The sequence below is a fragment of the Nematolebias whitei genome, chromosome 1 (genome assembly GCF_014905685.2).
Source record: "Nematolebias whitei isolate Nwh7 chromosome 1, NemWhi1, whole genome shotgun sequence".
Classification (NCBI taxonomy): domain Eukaryota; kingdom Metazoa; phylum Chordata; class Actinopteri; order Cyprinodontiformes; family Rivulidae; genus Nematolebias; species Nematolebias whitei.
Genome location: NC_056498.1, coordinates 71,347,564 through 71,372,921, shown reverse-complemented (window position 1 = coordinate 71,372,921; position 25,358 = coordinate 71,347,564). Strand labels below are relative to the sequence as shown.

At 40.1% G+C, this 25,358-nt stretch overlaps 1 protein-coding gene across 1 annotated transcript; it reads left to right on the top strand.

The window, feature by feature from the left end:
- The first annotated feature begins 588 nt into the window (after window positions 1-588).
- Window positions 589-23,136, top strand: chrna1 (cholinergic receptor, nicotinic, alpha 1 (muscle)). Its single transcript, XM_037698057.1, has 11 exons — window positions 589-736; window positions 11,266-11,408; window positions 12,880-12,924; window positions 18,213-18,322; window positions 18,407-18,602; window positions 18,687-18,924; window positions 20,512-20,735; window positions 20,817-20,931; window positions 21,579-21,703; window positions 22,962-23,009; window positions 23,107-23,136. Exons 1-11 carry the CDS (start codon window positions 682-684, stop codon window positions 23,134-23,136), a joined length of 1,329 nt encoding a protein of 442 aa, XP_037553985.1. The 5' UTR covers window positions 589-681.
- Window positions 23,137-25,358: the final 2,222 nt, after the last annotated feature.

The window sequence follows — 25,358 nt, the reverse complement described above, 5'->3', positions numbered from 1 at the left end:
TACGTGTGTGTGTGTATAGCTTGGTTTCTCAATTTTGATAGTGAACTTTCTTATGCCTAGATGAAGCTACACACCAAAAAATGTCATCACACTGTTTTTTTTTCTAGTTACACAACTCACAAGTTTAATATATATACATTTATGATGGAAGCCATCTTGGATATTGACTTGACAACCCAATTTTTGAAAGAACCCTTTATTTCATCTAGATGCAGTCACACACCAAGATGGAAGTTGGTAACACTTATTTTCCAAGTTGTCATGCTCACAACATTCACAGACAGACAGATGAAGAGTATTTTCAATTTGCCCTTTTTGATTCCAAGATTCAGGACAAAAATTAATATCATATATAATAAAACCAAATAAATATGTATCTGCAGGGCTAAATAATTCTCCCCATGTCAACAAGAATTCCCCATAAGGTGATGTTACACACACACACACACACACACACAAACACATACAGCTGTCTCTTTGAGGGGCTGGGATGTGGTGTGTGTGTGTGTGGGGGGGGGGGGGGGGTGTTAGGTGGGAAATGAAACAGGAGAGCCCAGAATTCAGATTTTGTCTGAACCAGCTGCTCCAGCTTAATTCTGTCTCGACTCAGTAGACGGGTCACGCTCAGACCTGCTAACAGCTAACTCCATTTTATTTTATTTTCAATTCTCCTGACAGACAATGTGTTTGACTAAGGCACAGCTGTTTTTGGTGTGGATTGTTTCTTTATATTACGGTAAGTCATTCTTTGTTGATCAAAGATTCTTCAGGTCTGAAGTCTATGTAAAGCTTTAGAAAATGTTGTACTCCAAGTCAAAGTCTTGAACACTGTTATTGATGGTTGGTTGTTGTTTTTGTTTTGGGTTTTTTTTACATCCAATTATAATTTAAGACATGTTAGGGTGTGTAATTCACAGTAAAATGCATGTTCTGTACTGTTTGTGTCTTGTGTCTGTTGTGGAGTACGTACTAATCTCAGGACACGGACAGAACTGACTAAAATAACCCAACAACCTAAAAGCAGGAGCTGGCCAAATGAAAAACATCTTGTTTTACTAAATCATTTATCTTTCACTTTGTTTGTTTAGAAACTATTTATGAAATTAAACACCTAATATTCCATGAAGGAGCATATGATCCAATGCCACCCTCAGTGTGTGTGTTGTAAATGACTCTCAGCTACAACCACATGTTTGGCTCCAGAAGCTTTTAAATCCACAACATATGGCCATTTTTGTGTTTGCTAAAGGCACTTGGCTCTTGCAGCCATCTTTAATTGGACAGAGCGCAAAAGATATTTAGTTGTAAATGTTCATCTAATGATTACTTTCTGAGGTTAACATTAAAATTTTGTGTTTCTTGAGATATTTTGCTAACAGACAGACACAGACATTAATGCCTGCCTTTTACCTTTTGATAACAATTTCAGGATGAATTCCTTTTTTCCCAGTTCAGTAATCTGACATTTATAATGCACACTGATGATGATGATGAAGTGATGTGATAAAGATACTGGATGTAGATGGTAAATGGTAAATGGACTGTACTTATACAGCGCCTTTCTATCTTATTTCAAGATACTCAAAGCTCTTTACACTACAATCTGTGCCTCATTTACCCATTCATACAGCACTGTACATCTCTACAAAGCTAATTGAACAAATCATTCTAAAGAGACTGATCAGTGCTTTTAGATCACATTCATACACAGATGGGACACACATCAGAGGCTATGAGGGGTTCAGTGTCTTGCCCAGGGACACTTCGACTTGTGACTGCTGGTGGATTCGAACTCCCAACTCTCGCATTGGAGGACGACTGATCTAACCTCTAAGCCACAGCTGCCCCATGCAAAATTGTTTTGTATTATTAGTGCTTAGTATATTCTTAGTTTAGTGTATTTATTAGTTCATATCTTAGATATTATTACTGTTTTTCTTTACAACTTGTATTTTTGTTGGATGTAACTGGGACCCTGTGTACATAGTTTTGTTCCACTTCATGTACCACATGTGATGTGAATGACAATAAAGACACCTTGACCTTGACCTTGACCTTGAAAAAGGTTCCGGTGGGTAACAAGCTAAACATTATCTCAGATATACGATAACATTTGAACTCTTAAACTTTGTATTTTGATTTTGAATACTCAAACCGATTCTTCAAAAAGTTGAGAAATGGTACTTTACTGTGTGTGCTGAATAAAACAATTTGTGGATTTCACATTTATTTAATATAAAGGTTATGGATTCTAAATTAAAGTAATTGAACATTTTCTTAATTTACATATAAAGGATCTGTAGTGAGAGTAAAGGTTCATTTAAAGTCTGTGGGACATAAAAAAGATCAGTTCTCGCTCACATGGTTGTGAGATGTTCTAGTTTGCATGAGCATTTTATACTCGAGGAGAAGCATCAGCACAAAATTCATGATAAGTCTTCCCACTGCATCACACATTACACACAAACAGAGTCCTAACTGTGGTACGTTGCTCAATGTAGACAAAATCTGTAGAAACTGATCGGATAAACCAAAAAAGTCCATGCTCAATAATCCAGGTATGCAATCCAACAATTTTCAGTCAGTTCATCTGGACAGTTTCTTTTTTTGCTGTAACGTTTCACCTTCCATCCAGAAGGCTTCATCAGTCAAGGAAACACAAAACTGATTCTTCCCCCAAACAGCTTCCTCCAAAGTGGAACAAACCTTGACTGTTTCCTTGACTGATGAAGCCTTCTGGATGGAAGGTGAAACGTTTCAGCAACAAAAAAAAAAAGAAAGTGTCCAGATGACCTGATTGAAAATTGTTGTGATTGGATAAACATACTAGATATCACTGAAAGCTTGGCAAAAAATGTGTGTCAAACCCGGCCCTCTTTATAACTCTGCAACACAGGCAAACTTCACAATAAAAGCATCGTTCAAAGTTTAACTGGGTCGCAGAAAGTTGGAACTTCAGTAGCTCTCTGAGTATTTATTAGTCTCAATCACTCATTCACTCACTCAAACAAATGTTCTGATGATCATCCGTGCTTACGTCACTGTAAAACATTTATATTGGTGGTTGTCTCACTGTGTTTTACATGAACGTCCATTCACTGTAAGAACTGAAGAGCTGTGAACAGTAGTGAAACAGGGTTCTTCCCACAACGGTCTCTACTCCACCCTTTCCTCCACCATGTGGCCTTTGCAAATCTGTCACAAAAAGACAAGCATTGTTTCGGGCTGATGGATTCCTCCATGCACAATGATTGTACTACCTCCTTCCATAAGTTCTTCACCATTTGACTATCTGGGTTCTGACCAATCAGACAATATTTGTTGTGTGCCCGTGTGAGAACAAAGTTCTGCCAGGAGCTTGTGCACAAAACTAGTTCTTGTAGCTCTAAAATGATGTATTTTCTATGACGAATGTGGGAACTGAAGGTGAATAAGTTTATGTTCCTGGGGTTGATTCTCCAAAGCAGAACAAACAGAACACATATGGTGAATATGGGAGTGCATGGAGACAAGTGTCGGGGAGAATTTGTGACAAAAGGAGAGTTGCAAACGTGAAAGGAAAGTTTACGATTGTACTGAGGTCTGCTTCGATGTTTAGTTCAAAGACAATGGTACAAACAAAAGGACAGGAGGAGGAGCTGGAGGTGGCAGCAAAGAGGATGCTCAGAGCTTCTTTGGGAGGAACCAAACTGGACAGAAATGTGTTGTTGATTAGCTTCATCAACCTTCTTGAAAGGGATTGAATCCAAAAGTTATTCAGTTGTAGGAATACATCCAATGATTACTTTCTGACATTTTCATTAACATTTGTCTCAATATGTATTTAGTTTCGACAAATGAAAGACTCCATGGTCAAGTGCTTCTCAGCAGCCATCTCTAGTCCAGATTTAAAGGGTTTTCTTCAACAGTGTCTTTCTCTTTGTACTCCCCCATAAAGCTTCGACTGGAGAAGAACCCAGGCCACAGTTGAATGCTCAATCTCTCCCACCACACCTGCTGAAGCATGTATCTCATTTAAGGTGGTCACTGGTGTGTTGGTGGTCTCTTTCACATTGCTCCTTCTTGATCGACCACTCATTTTGTGAGGACGACCTGCTCTTCATAGATTTGCACACCTAACCTCAACCCTTCTATTTCTTGATGATGGATTTAAGAGGACTCCTGAACATGTGTAAAGTCGTGGAAATATTTTTCTATGCAACCCCTGACTTTTACTGTTCAGTAATAAATACCACTAAAGTAAATTAGGACAGTCGCAAGAGAAGTTTAAAGGGGGTGAAAATGTATGGAGTCACTTATTTTACATTACTTTATTATTTAACTGGTATTAATCTGTGGAAATTTGATTACACTTTAACTTTACAAGTTTGGATTTTTAAAGAGTCAATTTACATTGACCATGATTTACTTTGTATTTATGCTGGCAATAAAAGCATAAAACATCCAAAAGGTCAACTACTTATAAGCATTGTATACACTGTAGTACAGACAAATACAGACAGACATGAACAAAAACTTCTCTTGTGCCTTTGAAGGTGTGAAAAAACAAGTATCAAAAGCATAGCAGATGTCATTTGTTGCTCAGGGAGAATAAAAACTTGCATTAATTGTTCTGTAGTTTGATGTGAAGCAAAAACAAGAGTACAGAGTGCAGGGACTGACAAACTGACAGGTCCAAGTGTCCTTCTTGCTCCTCCCCCTTTCTATTTTTATACATGGCTGAATCAAAGCATACATGTGTGACACCAGAAACAAAGTGTCAAACATCTAAAAAGTAAGAATCAGCAGCAGAACTGTCCTCTTGATGCTCAAGAAGTTTCCTGTAAGGGAAGCTCTGAAAGAATAAGCAGCTCACGTGTCTGGCCTTGGTAAGAGTGCACGTATGTGCGTCTGTTCCTGTTAGTTCAATGAAACAAGATCCCAGCAAACAGATCAGGCAACAGATTCTCTGAATGCCATGCCGAGAGTGTCACAGCTGCCTGCTGGTTCCTTTTTTACAAACCTGCATGGCAACCAAAATACTACACTGCTCTACTTCCTGTAAATGAGACAGAACAGCCAAGTCAAGTTGGTTTTGTGGTATGAGACGTCAGTAAACAATATTGGGAAATGCAACCACAAATCTGAAAATGATAGGGCTTTGTGTAAATATAAATACAGTAACAGAATGTCGTGATGTGCAAGTCTCATAAACCCATATTTTATTTCAGAATGGGACAGTTAACATCCATCCATCCATCCATTATCTTTACCCGCTTATTCCATTCTGTCACGGGGATCGCTGGTGCCCATGTCCAGCAATCACTGTGCGAGGGGCGGGGTACACCCTGGACGGGTCGCAAGACCATCACAGGGCGGACAGTTAACATATCAAATGTCATTTTAATGGTGGCTAGATATGGCCATCACATTTGGTCACCTATAATGTTCTGAAGGAAAAAAATGGCTAGTAATTCCTAAGTGGGAGAAAAAAGAAGAGAGAAAAAGATAAAGGTTGAGCACCTGGTTCATGAAGGACACCAGGGCATGGTTCGCACCAAACAATATTTTTGAGAACATTACTGGTGGCCACATATGGACAATTTGGTCTTCACAGTCCTGTTGTCATGCACTGTCTGTCAGGCGTGTGACAATAACCTGCCCCATTACAAGCTGTCTAGTTTCCAGAAGGTCCATTTAAAACGTGAAATGTTTCTCACTTAAAGAAACTGGTCCAGATGACATGATTTAGCCTTTTTTGTTGTCCATTTAAACTCATTTGCTGCAAAACATTGTGGGTCCATTTGAACATGGACCTCACAACTGCAGGTTTCCCATCACTCTTGTTGATTAGTTCAGTGAATGACCTGAAGTAGCATTTATTTCTAACACTACAACAAAGAAGCATTACTAACTTCTGATTTTGCCTGTGAAGGAAACTCTTGCACCATCACAACTGCTAATGCACCCTAGTTTATAGTCTATTTTTGCTGATTTCCTGAGTGAGCGTGGCATTAAGGACATAAGAACAATTATATACTATTCTCAGGCAAACAGATTTGTCAAACATTTTATTAAAGCAGTAAAATACTCTGTTCAGGCAGCACATGGTACACAAAAACCTGGAAGTCTGCAGTTATTGAAATACTTCAAAGCTACACGGCTTCACCTCATGCCACAACTGATAAATCTTCTTTCCATGTTCTCAGAAGACCATTGAGGTTAAAACTGGATGTCCAGTCTCCACCTAAGGACAATGGACAGTATGACCATGTTGGAAAAAATGTGACATTATGAAAAGCCAAAATGCACAATAGACAAACAACAAGAGTGAGTGAAACCCAACAAGGTCACTGTTGGAGCTACAGTCTGAGTATGGAAGTCATTTCATGTGGGAAAAAGAGACAATCCTTAGTCAGTACAGCAGCAGAATAGACTTTCATTCATTCTCAATATCAAGAAAAGATGGAATGCAGCACGACTTTCACTTCTCTCCAATGGAACACAACGACTGATACAGCAGAGGAACCCCTAAGCCTAAAACTGACACCAAAACAAATTGTTCTAGAGAGAAAGAGACGTACACCAAACTGGACAAAAATGTGTGATGAAATAGTCTGATTTAAACACATGATTGTGAAAAAAAGGTATAAAATTAAAATTGCCTAGATCAAAATACAAACTAAGGAAGTGGAAACTTTTATTGAACACATTAGTTCAGCGGACAGCAACATCAAGTTGAGGATGCCAAACACAAATTACTTTTCTTGGACTGTTTGTTATACATAGAGAATGATGGAAACCTCAACACTGAAGTCTAATGGAATCCTATACACAAACCAATATCTGTTTTTTTGAAAACATTCAACACATTCGACTAAAAAAATAAAAATAAAAGAACAATGCATAGTTTAAAAAAATAAGAGTTTAGTGACTGAAAAACTGAAGGATTTTTTTTTTCCAAGTATATTTTTCTGGTGCATTTCAAACCTGAAAATACTCTTAAATAGAGACTGTCTCACCCAAAGGATTACACACGTAAACACAAAACATATGCAGACAAGGGTAGTGGGGACAGTTTAGACCTCCATATTGGAGCAACAGAATAGCAGCTGCACAAAAGGAAGGCTTAACACTGAGGAGCAGCTTGTCAGGTCAATACTCAGCAGTTCATTTACACCTCGAGGAAAAGGGACACCCCTGACAAAAGTAATATGTAGATTTAAAACAGAGGACAGGTGGTTTGAAAGAATGAAAGAAGATAACTATGGTAAACGTGAATAAACATCATTAAATTAAGGAGATGGCCTCAGGTTCCAACTTTCTAACATCTAATGTTTTTGTCTTTGACTCGTCTGTCCAGGCAGTTTCACAACCATTCACACTTTGAAACATGTAACCAAAGCAGCTCGCCTGCTGGCTACATTAGGATGAATCTGTTAGAAGGTGGAAATGGCCTCGTGGATTTTAAGCAAAAATGCTTACATTCCTATCTTCTTGGGTTTTTTTTATTTATTTGGAGGTGGCAGGGGGGCAGCTTCATACAATGGATAGTTTTGAGGACCAGCTGACACAAGAAGTGCTGCAGTATGAAAATCTCTATAACGTCTTTAACCTCCTAGGACCTGGCATCCACATATGCAAGAGTTCCGGTCTTAGAAGGTTAAAGGAATATAAAGACACTTAAACGGCTGATTTGTGGAAAGAGGAAGCCCAAATGTTGTGCTCAGAGAAGAGCATTTGTTGAAAAAAAGGACAAAATAAAACACGTTTGGACCAAAGCGTGGTGATGCTATCAGGAGGGCCCTACGAGCCGCCCTGTAGGAAATGTACTCTCCAAATCTAACTTTGTTCTGGAGTGAACGGGAAATTAACCATTTATTTGGTTCATGTAGTTGTAACAAATTTAATGTGAAATTCCAGCATCCCTGCCAGCTTTAAACATATTAGCTGATCTAGATGCTGTAAAGTATCGACACGATATGATGAGTAACACATGCTGCATCTTGTACAAGATGACTAAAATAATGTTTAATAACTGAACAATGTTCACTCTTCACGCAGTTTAGCAGATTTCATCTTTTTTTTATCTTTTCTGATCTCCCTCATGCACACTTGTAATAAGTTCAAGTTCAAATAAGTTTTATTGTCATTCTCATCACATGTGGTGCATGAGGTGGAATGAAATTGTGTACACGGGGTCCCACCTACACCCCCCTGAACATAAGAGGATCTGCGGTGGAAGTGGTCTCCAGCTACAAGTACTTGGGTGTACACATGAATGACAACCTCAGCTGGAGCAACAACACCACCAGCCTGATCAAGAAAGCTCATCAGAGACTCTACTTCCTCAGACGGCTGAGGCGAGCTGGTCTGGGAAGCTCAGTCCTCACCTCCTTCTACAGGTGTGCAGTGGAGAGCATCCTGTGCTCGAGCATCAATGTGTGGCATGGAGGCTGCACAGCTGCAGAAAGAAAAGCTTTGCAGAGAGTGGTGAAGGCTGCACAGAAATCTGTTGGAGTCAGTCTCCCCACCATCACAGACATCTACACCTCCAGATGCAGGAAGAGGGCCACCTGCATCATGAAGGACCCCACCCACCCAGCACACACACTTTTTGCCCCACTCCCCTCAGGAAGGAGGTTAAGGAGCATTAAGTGTAGAACCACTAGACTGAGGAACAGCTTCTACCCTGAGGCTGTTAGACTCATGAATCTCTAACTAGAATAATCACTGTGAAAAACCATATCATGTTGCTGCTGATCTGTTTCATGTTGCTGCTGATCTGTTTCAATGTTGATGTGTTCATGCGTGCACATCTGCTCACAGACTCATGTTCATGTTTGTGGTGATGTTCAATGTTTTATGTTATGAGTGCTTAGTGTATATTTAGTTGATGTTTTTCTTAGTTCATATCTTAGATGTTATTACTGTTTTTCTTATACATTTTATTGTTGGATGTAACTGGGACCCTGTGTACATAATTTCGCTCCACCACATGTACCACATGAGGTGCGAATGACAATAAAGAAACTCTGACTCTCTGACTCAGTTACATCCAAAAACAGCAAAAATATAAAGTATAAAAGAAGCAGAAAATAAGGATCTACAATATAAACTAAGAAATATGCTAAGCACTAATAGTGCAAAACAATACGCCAAACAACAGCAGCATGAACATGAGTCTGTGTGAGTAGATGAGGACAAATGATTATAGCAGCATGAAATAATCAGCAGCATGCGATCAGCAGCATCGATAATCAGCAGCACATATCACCAATCAAAGTGGCATTACATTTAATTTTTTTTCTCAGTGATAATCAAACAATGTGTTCCATTTAGTGTTATCTCTCCATGAACCAGTTTGTCATACATTTTCAGTTCAATTCAATATAACTTTATTGTCCATAACATTCAATGACATGGAGATTTGTCTGGCTCATAAAAAAACAAGACAACTAAAAAATGTCATAAAACTTTTAAAAAAATCTTTGCTAACCCAATTAAAAACATTCTAAAATGCACGATACATTAAAAATATGGAGACAACCCAGCAGACAATGGTGTATCATGGTTTATGGCAGCACGATGGCTCAGTGGTTTGCACTGTTGCCTCACAGCAAAAAGGTACTGGGTTTAATCCCCGGTTAGACCTGGGGTCTTTCTGTGTGGAGTTTGCATGTTCTTCTCATGCTTGCGTGGGTTTTCTCTGGGTACTCTGGTTTCCTCCCACAGATCAAAAACATGCATGTTAGGCTGCCTTCAGGCCCAGGCCTCCCTTGTACAAAAGCTCTGTGATCTCAATGGGGTTTGCCTGGTTAAATAAAGGTTAAAATCATGTAAGGCTGTGTTTCAATAGGATCCTGTTTAGTACATTCAACACAGAGGGAACAAATTACTTGTGAACCCATTTTTCTTTGCAAGAGGAACCACCAGTCTTCTGCCAGATGGTACCAGCTTGGCTGCAGTGGATGAGTTGGGTCATTGTAAACCTGGGTTGCCTTTTTTTTCAGAACCTGACTGTACAGGTCTGTAAGTTTCATTTGTTGATGACCAACGAATTTACTAACTAGTTTGACCACCCGGGACAACTTGTTCCTGTCTCTGGCTAGAAGTTTCCCATACCATGAGACAATATTAAATGAAACAACACTTTCTACCAGTGACCTGTACACCATCTGTAAAGTAATTTTGCTTGAATTAAAGCTCCTTAGCTTATACAGGAAGTGGGGATGCTGTCTGGCTTCAGTCCATGTGTCATTTTACTGACAGTGTCAGCCAATGTTTAGACAAAATCCTAAAAATAACTTAAAAACACCTGAGTGAGAATCATTGTTCAATATTATTTTGTTTGTTCTTTCATATTTTCTTATTAGTGAACAATTCAACAACAGAATAAAATATGAGTTTGAGATTAATTCAGCTGAAAGGTGTACTGTACAAACTAACATGAAGAGGAGTGCAGTGTTTCTGTTTCAAACTGCATCAGATCAATGTTTAGTAGACTGGTTTGGACTGGTTTTACCAAACAGAGACCGTGTTTACAGGGACTTACAGAGACAGATGAGACTGCAGCACATTCAGGCTTTACACTTATCTGTAACCTCATACTTCTGTTGACCACCAGAAAGTGTCCTTGGCTTTTCGTCAGATATTTCCCCCCGTCCCTCAAATCTTTTCTCTTATTTAAGAGTGTAATTCTGTCCATCTGATCTTTGAAGAGAGATTCAGATTTCTGGTTTTAAAAACCAGAAAAGAATGTTTGTTGTGTAGAAAAACAACCAAGTACTGTTTTAAAAGCTCCAATTTTAGTTCCACTCTGAAAACATTTGAGGAACATCAGATCAGTGGCCTACTGTGACACACAGAATGTACGGTTACCAAAACTCAGCAAAAAAAAAAAAACATTTAAAAAAATCATCCACACCAAGACTATCCCCACTTGGACCATTACCCGTAGGACCACTATCAGTAGGACAACCACCAGTAGGACCACCACCAGTAGGATCATCAGAAGTCAGACTATTATCAGTAGGCTCATGACCAGTGGGATCATCATCAGTAGGACCACCATAAGTAGGGTCATGACCAGTAGGACCACCATCACTAGGACCACCAACAAGATGATCACTACCAGTAGGACCACCATCACTAGCACCACTACCAGTACGACCAGCAGCATAACCTCTCTTCTGATTTTCAACTATCTGCTTTGACTGAACCCAGAGTGTCTCATAAAAACAAGAAAAACTCTAATAAATGCGCTGTGTTGTGTTCTGGCTCCAGGTCCGGTCCTGTGTTCAGAGGATGAGACCCGGCTGGTGAAAACCCTGTTCACAGGTTACAACAAAGTGGTTCGTCCTGTTAATCACTTCAGTGATGCTGTGGTGGTCACTGTGGGACTGCAGCTGATCCAGCTCATCAGTGTGGTGAGGACACGCTTGTTCTGCTGAGCTCTTTTGGTCAAACCTTGAAAATAACATTATCCACACTCTCATTGGTACGTGTTGTGAATGACTCTCAGCTACTACCACAATACATTTTAGCTCACTGTCTGTAAAATTGGCTTTTTTTTTGGTTGGCTAGGACCGATTGGCTCTGGCAGCCATCTTGAATTAGGTTGTCTCCAAAAGTTAATTGTAAACATCAAACATTCAGGGTTTTATGAGATATTTTGCTGACAATACAAACAATAAGACACGGAGAAAAACATTATCATAATATCACCTTTGTTGGTGTGTGATAAAATGATTTTATTTAAATAAATAAGTTGGATTCAATGGATATATGGATTCATTGATTACTTGCTTAAAGTTTTATTTTTGCATTAGCAAATTACTTTAATGACTTTTATAGCCGTTTGACTTAAAAAATACAGTCAAATGACTGTTTGTTTTGAGTGGCGTGGTGGCGTTTGTATGGTCTCCCCATGCATGCTTGGGTTTTCTCCAGGTACTCCTAAAATGTTCATTGCTGCTGCACTATGTGACTGTATCATGTATGTCACTATGTATCTACCTTACCATCATAATTCATCTCAATGTCACTCACTACCTGTGCAATAACCTGTCACAACCTGTGCAGTTTGTTATTTACAGCATATAATGTATCATGTACATTTTAGCTTATATTACTACCTTGAAATACTTATTCATACAAATTCATCCTGCTTGCACAATTATATTCTACCATTTTGTTGTTTACTATTTCTCTTTAGGACCTTGTAAATATATTTTACTTTTGCACTTTTTGGTACTTTATTTTTGTACGCTTATTGCATGCTTTAGTATTTTCTTGTTTGTTTGTTCTTTGTTTTTAGCGAGTCAAATTGGTTCTTCTCATCCTGAACCTTTCATTGTACTGTTGACCCTGTGTTAATCTGCATATGACAAATAAACACAACTTTGAACTTGAACTTAAAATTACTCCGGTTTTCTCCCACAGACCAAAAACATGCATGTTAGGCTGATTGGTAACTCTAAATTGTCCCTAGGTGTGAGTGAGAGAGTGAATGGTTGTTTGTCTCGTTTGTCTCTATGTGTCCCTGTGATGGACTGAAGACCTGTCCAGGGTGTCCCCCGCCTTTCACACTGTGATTGCTGGATATTGTCACCAGTGACCCCCGTTACCTAAAAAGGAAGAAGAGGGTAAAAAAATAATGGATGGATGGACTGCTTGTTTTTTGGTCGTTTTTTTTACAAGTTTTATTAATATACATTCAGTGGTTCATGAGATATTTTGCTAACACACATACACTTTATTGCCCATCTTTTGCCTCATGAAACTCATGAAGGGATTAAAACTGTGATATTCAACATGTTTAACATCACATTGATCGTAATGATCGTAATGAAATTAATGATATTAATTTGTTTTCCTTTTGTTTATTTCATTTCTCAGGATGAAGTTAACCAAATTGTGACCAGTAATGTCCGTCTCAGACAGGTAAATGTATAAAAAACAAACAAACCAAAAAAACATTTTAATAGCAATAAGAAATTACCTTTATTTAACATTGTTTTTGTTTATACAACCATAAACATTTTCTTTAGTATAATTACCACTAAATGTAGTGTTTCTAGTATATTTAAATGCTTTGTATCTGTTTAAAAGACTTTAGAACAAAACAAGCAGCAAACAAATCATTAATATGAACATAAGGGAGTTAAGTTTAGCTCAGGTTTAAGCTCTGACGTCAAAGAGAAACTGAATACAACAATGATTTATTATTTTTTTGTTTTACAAATACAACTATTAACAGCTAATGGGGACGAGATATAAATTAACAAGTTCAATTACACTTCACAACAAAAAGATAATCAAATTAGCAGATCACAAAACTGACATTCACCAAACTATGAATTAAATTTCCTGTAACTCTGGTTAAACCATAAAAGGGAAACCAGCCACTATGGAGCACAAGCCAGTGTATCTCTTGTGCTGGTTCCAAGCCAGGGTAAATGGTGAGTTGTGTCAAGAAGGGCATGTGACGTAAAACACTTCCACCAAAACTAGCATGCAAGTTCATTGAAACACCACCATAACAGATCGGTCAAGGTCTGGGTTAACAATGACCTCCACCAATGCTGTTGACAAACAGGATACCAGTGGAAATTGTGCTACTGTTAGTTGAAGACCACAAGAAGGGAACTGTGTCAGGAGATAGAGAGAGAGAAGAGGAATGTCAAGAATGTAGGACTGAGGATAGAAACCCTAATCAGAGGGATAATGACAGGTAAAAATAGAGAGCTGGCTGACATGATGCAGAGAAGAAAGGTAGATGCTTTATGCGTCCAAGAGACAAGTTGGAAGGGCAGCAGGGCTCGCAGCATTGGAGCAGGGTTTATGCCGTTTTACCATGGTGTGGATAGAACGAGAAATGGAGTAGGGCTGGTCCTGAAGGAGGAATTTGCAAAAATCAAAGTAGAGGTGAAAAGAGTATAGGGGGATGTTTCGGAAAGTAGAAAGTCTGATGCTGGATGTTGTCAGTGATTATGCTCCACAGGTTGGATGTGATGTGGAGGAGAAAGATACATTTTGGAAGGATCTGGATGAGGTGATAGAGAGTATTCCCAGTGAGGTAGTGGGAATGTGTAGTGGTAGTGTAGGTGAAGTGGTGATTGGAGCAGACCTGAATGGACATGTTGGTAAAGGAAACAGAGGGGATAAGGAAGTGATGGGTAGGTTTAGTGTAAAGGAATTATACCAGGAAGGGCAGATGGTGTTGGATTTTGCCAGGAGAATAGAAAGGGCTGTAGTCAACACTTATTTAAAAAAAAAAGTTAGGAACATAGGGGAGCCTGTAAGAGTAAAAGCCTGTGCAGGCAGGTAGTCTACATTCTGTGTAAAAGAGGAAACCTGAAGGAGACTGGAGACTGTAAGGTTGTGTCAGGGTAGAACATAGTCAGACAGCATCAAATGGTGGTGTGTAGATGTGATGAGGAAGAGGAAAAGAGCAAAGATGATGAAGAATACCAATGGTGGACGTCGAAAAAAGAAGAATGTTGTGAGGAGTTCCAAGAGGAGCTGTTAAAAGGTCACTACAGCAACAGTGATTAGAGCGACAGGTAAGAAGGTACTTGGAGTTTTGTCTGGGCAGATAAGTTATGCTAAGGAAACCTGGTGGTAGAATGTTGAAGTACAAGAAGTTATCCAGAGGACTGAAGAGAGTTCAAGTTCAACTTCAAGTTCTTTATTGTCATTCGCATCACATGTGGTACATGAGGTGGAAAGAAATTGTGTATTCAAGGTCCCAGTTACACCCAAAAATAGCAAAAATAAAACATACAAAAAAACATTATATGAGGATCTAAGATATACAGTACGTTAAACAATATGCTAAAATATCTAAGATACATATGCTAAACACTAATAATGTAAAATAATACGGTATATTAAACAGCAGCCCGAACATAAGTCTATAGTGAGCAGATGGGTATGAATATAGCAACATGAGATAGTCAGCAGCATGAGATCAGCAGCATGGATAATCAGCAGCACAGATAAGTCACATGCCACCAGTTACAGTGACATTACAATGATTTTTCTTTTCTTCTTTTTTCTAAGTGATTTTTCTGGTTAGGGATTCATGAGTCTAGCAGCTTCAGGGTAGAGGCTGTTCCTCAGTCTATTGGTTCTACACTTAATGCTCCGCAACTTTCTGCCTGAGTGGAGCGGGCCAAAAAGTGTGTGTGCTGGGTGAGTGGGGTCCTTCATGATGCATCCTGCATCTGGAGGTGTAGATGTCTGTGACGGTGGGGAGACTGACTCCAACAGACTTCTGTGCAGCCTTCACCACTCTCTGCAAAGCTTTTCTTTCTGCAGCTGTGCAGCCTCCATGCCACACGTTGATGCTGGAGCACAGGATGCTCTCCACTGCACACCTGTAGAAGGAGGTGAGGACTGAGCTTCCCAGATCCGCTCGTCTCAGCCGCCTGAGGAAGTAGAGTCTCTGATGAGCTTTCTTGATCAGGCTGGTGGTGTTGTTGCCCCAGCTGAGGTTGTCATTCAAGTGCACACAAGTACTTGTAGCTGGAGACCACTTCCACTGCAGATTCTCCTACGGGGGGGTGGGGGGGGGGGGGGGGGGGGATTGTGCCTTCCGAAATGAAAGAGGAGACACGACTATAAGGAGATGCAACATAAAGCAAAACAAAAAGTAGCAAAGACAAAACAAAAGGTGAATGACGAGTTGAACAAGAGACTGAACACAGAAAGAAGAGAAGGATTTGCATCAACTGGTGAGACAAAAGGATCATACTGGAAAAGATGTGCAGCAAGTTAGAACATTACCATTTCTTTTTTTAACAAGCCTAACATTCTAGGAGATGGGACAATGGAAGGAATACTTTGAGGATCTAATAAATGAAGAGAATGAAAGAGAAATAAAAGTAGAGGTCATAGAAATTGTGGACCAGGAAGTGAGAAAGATTAGTGAGGGTGAAGTTTGGAAAACTTTGCTCAGTTGTTAAATTACATTTTTCAGCATGGAAATATGACTGACGAATAGAAAAGTGTGCTGGCGCACATTTTTAAAACAAGACTGATGTACAGAGTTGTAACAACTACATAAGAATTATATTGATGAGTCACACAATGAAGATCTGGGAGAGAGTTTTGGAAGCTAGACTTAGTTGAGAGATGACTATTTGTGAGCAGCAGTATGGTTTCATGCCAAGACAGAGCACCACAGATGCCAACTTTGCTTTGAGGATTCTGATGGAGAAGTACAGAGTCAGAATGAACTCCACTGTGTCTTTGAGGATTGAGAAAAAACATATGACGGTGCCGAGGGAGGAGGTGTAGTATTGTATGAGGTAATCTGGAGTGGTAGAGAAGTATGTTAGACTGGTACAGGACATGTATGAGGACAGTAGTGAGATGTGCTGTAGGAGTGACAGGTACGCTGGTGAAGATTCTCAGACATCCAGGCCATGGTAAATTCAATCATCGATCATTTTTGTCTTGAACTTTTTTGAGTGACAGATAGCTTCAAGGTGGAGGTGGGATTAAGGTGGGTATTAAGAGGGCCAAGGCCACATATGCACAGATGATTGAGGGTCAATTCACCTCACAAGACCCACGGAGCATGTGGAGGGGCATTAAGTACATAACAGATTATAAAGGAAGGAGCGAACAATGCCCCAAAAACCCATCTCTGCCTGATGCCCTCAACAAGTTCTATGCACGCTTTGAAGACCTGAACAGACCACCCAGCACCAGACTCACCTCACCACTGGATGAAGAGCTTCTCAGCATGGCCCCAGCAGAAGTAAGGAGTACTTTCAGGAGGATTAATCCACACAAGGCAACTGGCCCACACAACATCCCTGGAAAAGTGTTGAAAGAATGTGCCGATCAGCTCTGCGAGGTGCTGGCCGACATCTTTAACACCTCACTTACCCTGGAGACAGTTCCCACCTACCTGAAAACTGCCACCATCATCCCAGTCCCAACGAGCTCTACAGTGACTGGTCTAAATGACTATCGGCCAGTGGCTCTCACCCCGATAGTCACTAAATACTTCGAAAAACTGGTCATGACCCACATCAAAACAACCATCAACATCAACAAGGACCATCATCAGTATGCATACCGCGAGAACCGATCAACAGAGGATGCCATCTCCTCTGTGGTCCACACTGCTCTCACCCACCTGGAGCAGAAGGACTCCTACGTCCATATGCTCTTTGTGGCCTTCACATCTGCCTTTAACACCATGATCCTCCAAACTCTGACGGACAAACTACTCACACTAGGACTAAGCCCCTCTATTTGCAACTGTGTCCTAGACTTCTTAACAAACAGACCACAGTTTGTGAGGATCCACAACTTTTCCTCCTCCACCGTAACCCTCAGCACTGGCTCTCCTCAGGGATGTGTGCTGAGCCCTCTCCTATTCAATCTGCTCACATATGATTGTGGACTGTCTTTGGAGACTAAAACAGGAAGCAGTCATAAAGTAGCATGCGTTTTGATTAAATATGCTCCAGTCCACACGGCTGGCTCTAATACAACAGAGCAAGACAATTTTGACACATTATTACCCACAAATCTGAGGTTTGGTTAAAAAAAACTAAAAGGAAAGTATTCTCGTTTCAAGTTTAAATGACCTACAGTACAAAACAAGGTATTAACAGAAGTGGTGACAATAATGGTTAAGGCACTTCTGAAAAGCAAAGTTATTGGGAAAAATAATATTAACAGCACAGAATATAATAGTAAACATTATACTTTTAGCACATTAAAGATTCATGAATCCTGGTCATTATTTCCTTCTTTCCACAAAAATTCAGAATACTCTTTAAAATTAAAGTTCTGTATTGGGCACAAGAATAGGAAGCATTAATCTATCCATGGGTTGTCAAGAAACCGGGTTTTAGTGATTCCATTTTCTGCTCGTTTTCACATCCAAACTTTAGAGGCTGCACTTTCAGGCCAAGTAGAGATTCTTCTGTTCAGTTTGAAAAGCAAAATGTTTTTGGAAATCGTTAGACGAACTTCAAACCAAACATAGTTATTATCATCCACTAAAATATTCATTTAAAAAAATATTGAATGGTTTTAATTTATTTTTCAAGAAAAGCTGTGCAGAAAAAGAGATAATTTGTTAAGATTCAGAAAAAAATAAGACATTGTTTTGACCTGGTCATGTTCTAATTTTAATTTTTGTTCTAATTAAAATTTGACTTGATTAAAACAACTCACCTAACAATGCTTGAAATGTTCCTCAGCAATGGTTAGATGTGAACCTGAAGTGGAATCCAGATGATTATGGAGGCATCAGAAAGATCAGAATCCCATCAAGTGACATCTGGAAACCTGACTTAGTGCTCTACAACAAGTAAACACAGCATCTTCCTCCTCATCACACAGTGTACTCTTTCTCTCTTCTTTCCATGAAAACAATTTTCTTCCTCTCTTCCAGTGCCGATGGTGATTTTGCCATCATCCATGAAACTAAGGTCCTGCTGGAACACACCGGGATGATAACATGGAACCCTCCAGCCATCTATAAAAGTTACTGTGAGATTATTGTTCTCCATTTCCCGTTTGACCTGCAGAACTGCAGCATGAAACTGGGCACCTGGACTTATGATGGTACACTGGTTGTCATCAACCCAGTAAGAAGTTTTTTTGTGTTTTATAGACTAGTTTTTATCAAATAAGACAAAATGTCTGAGGTTAGGGGTCTTTCTGTGTTTTAGGACAATGACCGGCCTGACCTGAGTAATTTCATGGAATCTGGTGAATGGGTGTTGAAGGACTACAGGAGCTGGAAACACTGGGTTTTCTACACCTGTTGTCCTGAAACTCCATATTTGGACATCACCTACCACTTCCTGATGCTTCGGCTGCCACTTTACTTTATTGTCAACGTCATCATCCCCTGCATGCTCTTCTCCTTTCTTACAGGACTTGTCTTCTACCTTCCCACTGATTCTGGTACGTAGACTCTGGTGGGTTCTAGAGTTTTTAGAATAAAGTGAAACTTAAAGGGGCCAACACGTCATCATTTTGAAAAAGTACATTAATAAAAGATATCTCTAATAAGGTTAAGTTAACCTTGTTAGAGGTTTTTTCATTCAACCTTTATTTAGACAAATAAATCACATTGAGCCTCGAAGACTCATTTACAAGTGAGATCTGCTTAGACAGACAAAAAGTAGTGAAACTGGATACGTAGGAATTGGAGGAAAAAAAATTCCTATTAAACTTTTTCTTCTTGAGTGAGAAGAAAAACTCTAATATTAAAAAACCACCTCGCACATACAAGCACATAGTGACGTAGACTTTCCGCAGAGGGGGAGAGATGATGAGAGCGGTGAGCAATGTCCAAGGATGCACTTGAGGGCACTGTAAGAGTTCTGATAAGGATGGAATAATCAACCAGTTCCCTCGGGTGAGATCCGTAAACATTCTCGAGGGATGTCGGTGAATGGACAAGGACAACACCTATGGGAATCCAAGAGTCCTGAAATGATGACACAATGTTTGTTCAGCTGGTTTCCTTTAGTTATCAGTTGGAAATACCTCAAGGGGGGGGGGGGGGGGGGACGCAGAGCGTCAGATTACATATTCTCCAGGCTAATTCAGATAAAATGGCCTTCAAGGCCAGCCGGGGGAGCCAAATTCAGATAAACACACAGTTGTTTTGGGGACAGGCAGAACTTAATGACATCTACCTTGAGTCTGTGTTGGTCCACTCGGTTCCAAAATGTCCATATTACGTGGCCACACCAAAAGAACGTGCCTGAGTAAAATCCCCAAAATCTGATCCATTCTGCCAAAAGTATTTGAGTCTGGGTACTCGAGGCACGAACCAAGCCATCATAAAGGCAAGCAGCATGATCGGGTCCAAATTTGCTGCCGATGACTTCCTTGTTTATAGATAAACCAGCGACCAGCCGAATCCAAAAAGCAGGAACCAGTTATCATAAATCAAATTATAAATGTGTCCTTAAAATCCACAAATGGCAAAAGAGATAGGCACATCATCAAGTGGATGGGATGAGCTCCACGATAACCAGTAGGAAAACAGTCAGTGACAGCAGGACAGAGATGGACAGTGTCTATCAATCTTCCAAGTCGATGAGATATCCAGCTGTGTGCGTGCCAACAGGGCAAATCGGCTCGCCTAAAGCCTGTCTCCTCTTCGAAGAAATGTTTTCAATTGTGTTGAGGGACCAACTGATCAAAACAAGTCCATAATTATGGTTCAGAAGATTTGTAAGAGAGGCTCAAAAGCAGTTTCACAGACAGACAGAGCAGCAAAGCAAAGCAGAGAGGGAGGGGAAAAGTGTCTGACCTTGGCAAGAGCAAGTGGTGAAGTGGTAAGGTTAACCTTAGACTCAACCTTGTTAGATTTATCTACCTGGATCATTGAGCATGCATCAGGACGTTGCTTAAAGATTAATTTGATTTACTGTATTTAAAGTGTTGCTGTTTTCCTTTATAACGTATTTTTGTGGTTTTGCAAATTGTTGTTTGTGTTGTTTAGAAAAACGTCCTCCATGATGTTTGTGCCTCCAGGTGAAAAGATGACACTGTCCATCTCTGTCCTGCTGTCACTGACTGTTTTCCTACTGGTTATCGTGGAGCTCATCCCATCCACATCCAGCGCTGTTCCGCTCATAGGGAAATACATGCTTTTCACCATGGTGTTTGTGATCGCCTCCATCATCATCACGGTCATCGTCATCAACACACACCACCGCTCGCCCAGCACACACACCATGCCAGCATGGATCCGAAAGGTTCCACATTTCTTCTTGTTGTTCTGCTGCAGTTTTCTCAGGAACATTGACATGATCTATGCATTTCATTTTGCCTCCCAGGTCTTCATAGAAACTATTCCCAACATGATGTTCTTTTCGACGATGAAGCGTCCAAGTCAGGAGATCCGACAGAAGAGACTGTTCCCTACAGACATGGACATCTCTGACATCTCAGGCAGGACACAGCATACAAAATATTCCTTTTTTACATACTAGGTCACGTTTTACAAATATCTCCACTTTGACATAAAAATTTGGACATGTTCTGTAATCACAAATGAGGAACCACAGAAACGATATTTGGAAAGTTAGCCAGGTGAAATATTTTTAGGTTCTGAGGACATTCTGATACCAGTTTAAACCATTTCCATTAGCAGAACTCACACATAAACAGACATGGACAAAATGATAGCAATGGAAATCACCTGAATTTTTATGTTTGACATATTTATTTATTAACCTTTATTTAACCAGGAAAATCCCATTGAGATAACAGATCTCTTTTGCATGTGAGGCCTGAATCTGATGGCAATCTAACATGCATGTTTTTGGTATGTGGGAGGAAACCAGAGTAACTGGAGAAAACCCACGCAAGCACGAGAAAAACATGCAAACTCCACACAGAAAGGCCCCAGGTCCAACCGGGGATTGAACCCAGGAGCTTCTTGCTGTGAGGCAACAGTGTTAACCACTGAGCTATCGTGCTGCCAATTTGATATTAAATTCATGAAACTCGCCAAGCTGTTTTCTAACAACAGGAAGTCACAGCATCCGAAATTCCTCCTCACTGTGGCGACATACACCTTTTCTTTTACTCTACAGGTAACCCCACCCCCACCAGTGTCACCTACAAGTCTCCCATCATGAAAAATCCTGATGTTCGCAGCGCAATCGAGGGAGTGAAGTACATCGCTGAGACCATGAAATCTGATGAGGAATCAAACAATGTGAGAAAATGTGTTAATTAATTTCATCTAATTAAAAAAAAAGATCAGTGTTGGTCCAAACCTTTAAAAAAATCTAACTCTGACAGCTACAAGTCTCAGTGTGTGGCTTTGTCTCTGCATCTTAGAATATCAAAATGACTGCGTTTTTCTTTAATAAATTCATGAAAAATGGTTTTAGAAGCATGTCGATTCTAAGACATGGGTAGATTTTTTTTTGTTGCTGTTAACAAAAATGTTTTAGCAATTTAATTATTTACCATCCACTCACAGCAACTGGGTATTACTATTTTAATTATTCTACAATTGTTAAGACACAATTTTAAAAACAAGGAAACTTTTGTAATATATACTGTACATAAAACATTTTGTGAAACTACATGAAAAAAAAAAGAAATTTCTACTTAAACACATTATTTAAACCAGATAAGATTTAATACATCAGTGTGTAAATGCTTAAAAAGCAAAAATAAAATCAGATTGTTTAAGTCAATGGTTCCCAACCCTGGTCCCTGAGGAACACCACCCTGCATGTTTAATCTGTTTCCCTACTTCAACACGGCTGATTCAGTGATTTAATTACTTCCTCAAGTTCTGCCGAAGCCTGTCAATCACCAAATCATTCAAATCAGGTATGTCAAAGCAGGGAAACAGCTAAAACATGCAGGATGGTGTTCCTCAGGGACCAGGGTTGGGAACCACTGACTTAAAAAAAAAAAATTATATTGTTTAAGTATTTATGATTTGATACATCAGTGTGTTTAATCTTAAAATACTTTCATGTCTTTTACTTCCTTCTTGTTAAGTTTAAGTGAAGTTTACCAAAAGAAATGCACAATACCAAAGCTGAGAAGGTTTAGTTCTTACAATAAAATGTCTACACAAAATAAATTTTAGTTCTTTTTCTACCATCGACTCATCAAACATTTGTGTAATATGATAGCGTGGGTAAAAAAATCTATACTCAACACGTTTACAAGAACTCCAGGGACATCATCTCCACCTAGTTGGATCTGGTCATAAGGTTTTATCAACATGATGTACAGTAAGTCCTGAAAGGATTCACAACGCTTCACTTTGTCCTCTGTTCGTCATGCTCCAGCCAAATCCAATAAAAAAAATTTATAAAAGTAACAAAAAATGAACCTGGACTTCTATTGAGTTATATTCCAGCCTTATTCCAAAATTAATTAATTTCATTATTTTCTTCCTCCACCCTGACTAGTCTCCAGTTTCTTGGTGATAAAATTGATCTCCACAGAATGGTGCCTCCACCACCATCCTTCACTGTAAGGATGATATTGGTCAGGTGATGAGCGGTGCTTGGTGTCTTCCAGATGTGGTGCTTGTTAGGTCTAAGAGTTCAATCTTTGTTTCCTCAGATGATATAATCTTGTTTATCCTAGTATGAGAACCCTTCAAAGACCTTTAACTGAGGAGCAGCTCTCATTGGTTGGTCTACCAATCAGGCTTGGTTGGTGAAGTGCTATAGAAATAGTTGTCTTTCTGGAAGGTTCTCCCCTCTCCACAGACCTGGAAGTCTGTCACAGTAACCACTTGGTTTTTGGTCACCTCCCTGACTAGAACCCTTCTACCATGATCACTCAAATGTCTGCGTAACCAGCTTCAGCAATAAATCTGGTGATTCCAAGCTTCTTCTATTTATGGATTATGTAGGCTGCTCATTAGGACCTTTGATGCTGCAGGGATTTTTCGAGAACTTTCCCCTATGCCTTGATACAAACCTGTTTTTAGATGTAAAAGATAGTTTCTTGGACTTCATGTCTTGTTTTGTGTTTTGACATGCACCAGATATGGGCCAGGATTAGGGACCTTACATTAACAAGTGTGTGCCTTTCCAAATCGTGTCCAGTCTACTGAATTTACCACAGGTGCACTCTAATCAAGCTGTAAAAACATCTGACAAATGATCAGTGGGAACAGGGTATACCTAAACTCAAGTTAGAGTGCCATGGTAAAGGTTGTGGATGCTTATGTACGCGTTATCCATCCATTATCTGCCACTTGTTCCAGAGACTAGGCGAGGGGGCTGCAGTTTGAGAAGGGAGGTCCAGATGTTTTTTTTACACATGCACCACTTCCAGATCTTCTGTGAGGATTCCAAGACATTCTGAAGTCAGCCAAGAGATGTAATCTTTCCATTGTGTCTTGGGTTTTTCCAAGGTTCTCCTCCTAAATGAACATGTGCTGAACACCTCCTTAGGGACACATTTAGGAAGAATTCTTACCAGATGTTCAAACCTTCTCAACTGATGCCACTTGATGTGGAGGTGCACCAGCTCTAGTCTTGGTAGATAAATAAATAACTGAACTTCTCCCCTTAAGAGGGCCCAGCTACCATGCTGAGAAAATTCATTTTAACAGTGTATCTCTGTAATCTCATTTTGGTCACTACCCAAAATTTATGATCAAAGGTGAGGAACATAGATCGACCAGTAATCAGTTTCTCTTTGCAGCTCAGCTCTGTTCTCACCTAAACAGTCCTGTACATCATGACTCTGTGGAAGCTGCACCAGTCCATCTCTTGATTTCACACCCTATTCATCTTTCACTTGTAAACAAATATACAAGATACTTATCTCCTCCACCTGAGGGAGCACCTCACACCCAACCTGGAAAGGACAGCCCAACTTTTGCCAACTGAGGACCATGACCTCCAACTTTGAGGAGCTGATCTTCAGTCCAGCTGCTGCATACTGATCCAGTGAGAGCTGGAAATCATGGCCCAGTGAGGCCAACAGGACCAAAGACCAACAAATCTGTCAATAGCAGACAGAACCCTGAGGCCACCAAATCAGACCCTATCAGGTTGAAGAGTGTTATTTTCCTCTATTTGGAACACACACCCTTTTTTGATAAGACCAACCCAGACAGCCAGTTCAGTGGCACTGCCCCTGGTGCTCCATTATGGAGCTTTCTAACTACCTTGAGGACCACAACCCTGTTAATTGGCAGGCCGACCCCAAAATCTCCAGACTCAGCATCCTCCATCAGAGATGTACCAGTAAGATTAAAAAGGTTCTTGAAGTATTTTTTCCACCGCCCAATAACATCACTGGTTGATGTCAACAACACCACACTTCCACTACACACAGTGTTAGTAAAGTGCAGCTTTCAGGAGCTGCAGTAAGTTGATGGTTTGTGGCGTGGTCTTGTAATCCTGAGATTGTGGGTTCCAGCCCAGGTTGCATCAGGAAGGGCATACAGCATGAAACAATTGAACAAAACTAAACTAGTAAAGTGCACTTCCTCATCTCGGCTACATGACAATTTGTCAGAATCTTCTTGGAGCTGATCAAGACTCTCACCAAGGTCTCACCAAACTCCTCCCACACCAGAACCGTTACCTCAGCACCAGCCAGGACAGGGCAGTCGCCTCAGCAATGGATGTGCAAGAAATAGCCTACTCAGACTCAATGTCCCCATGTCTGCTGGGATGCAGATGATGCTCTGTGGAGGTGGGACTTGAAGATCTTTCAGATGAGTTTCTCTGCCAGACATGTGCAGCAAGCCTAATTACGCATTTAGGTCTACCAGGGCTGTCTGGCATCTTTCCCTGCCACCTGATCAATCTCACCAGCAGGTTGTCCGCTCCATAGATTGTGTCAGGAAGGGCATCTGGCATAATACAAATTCA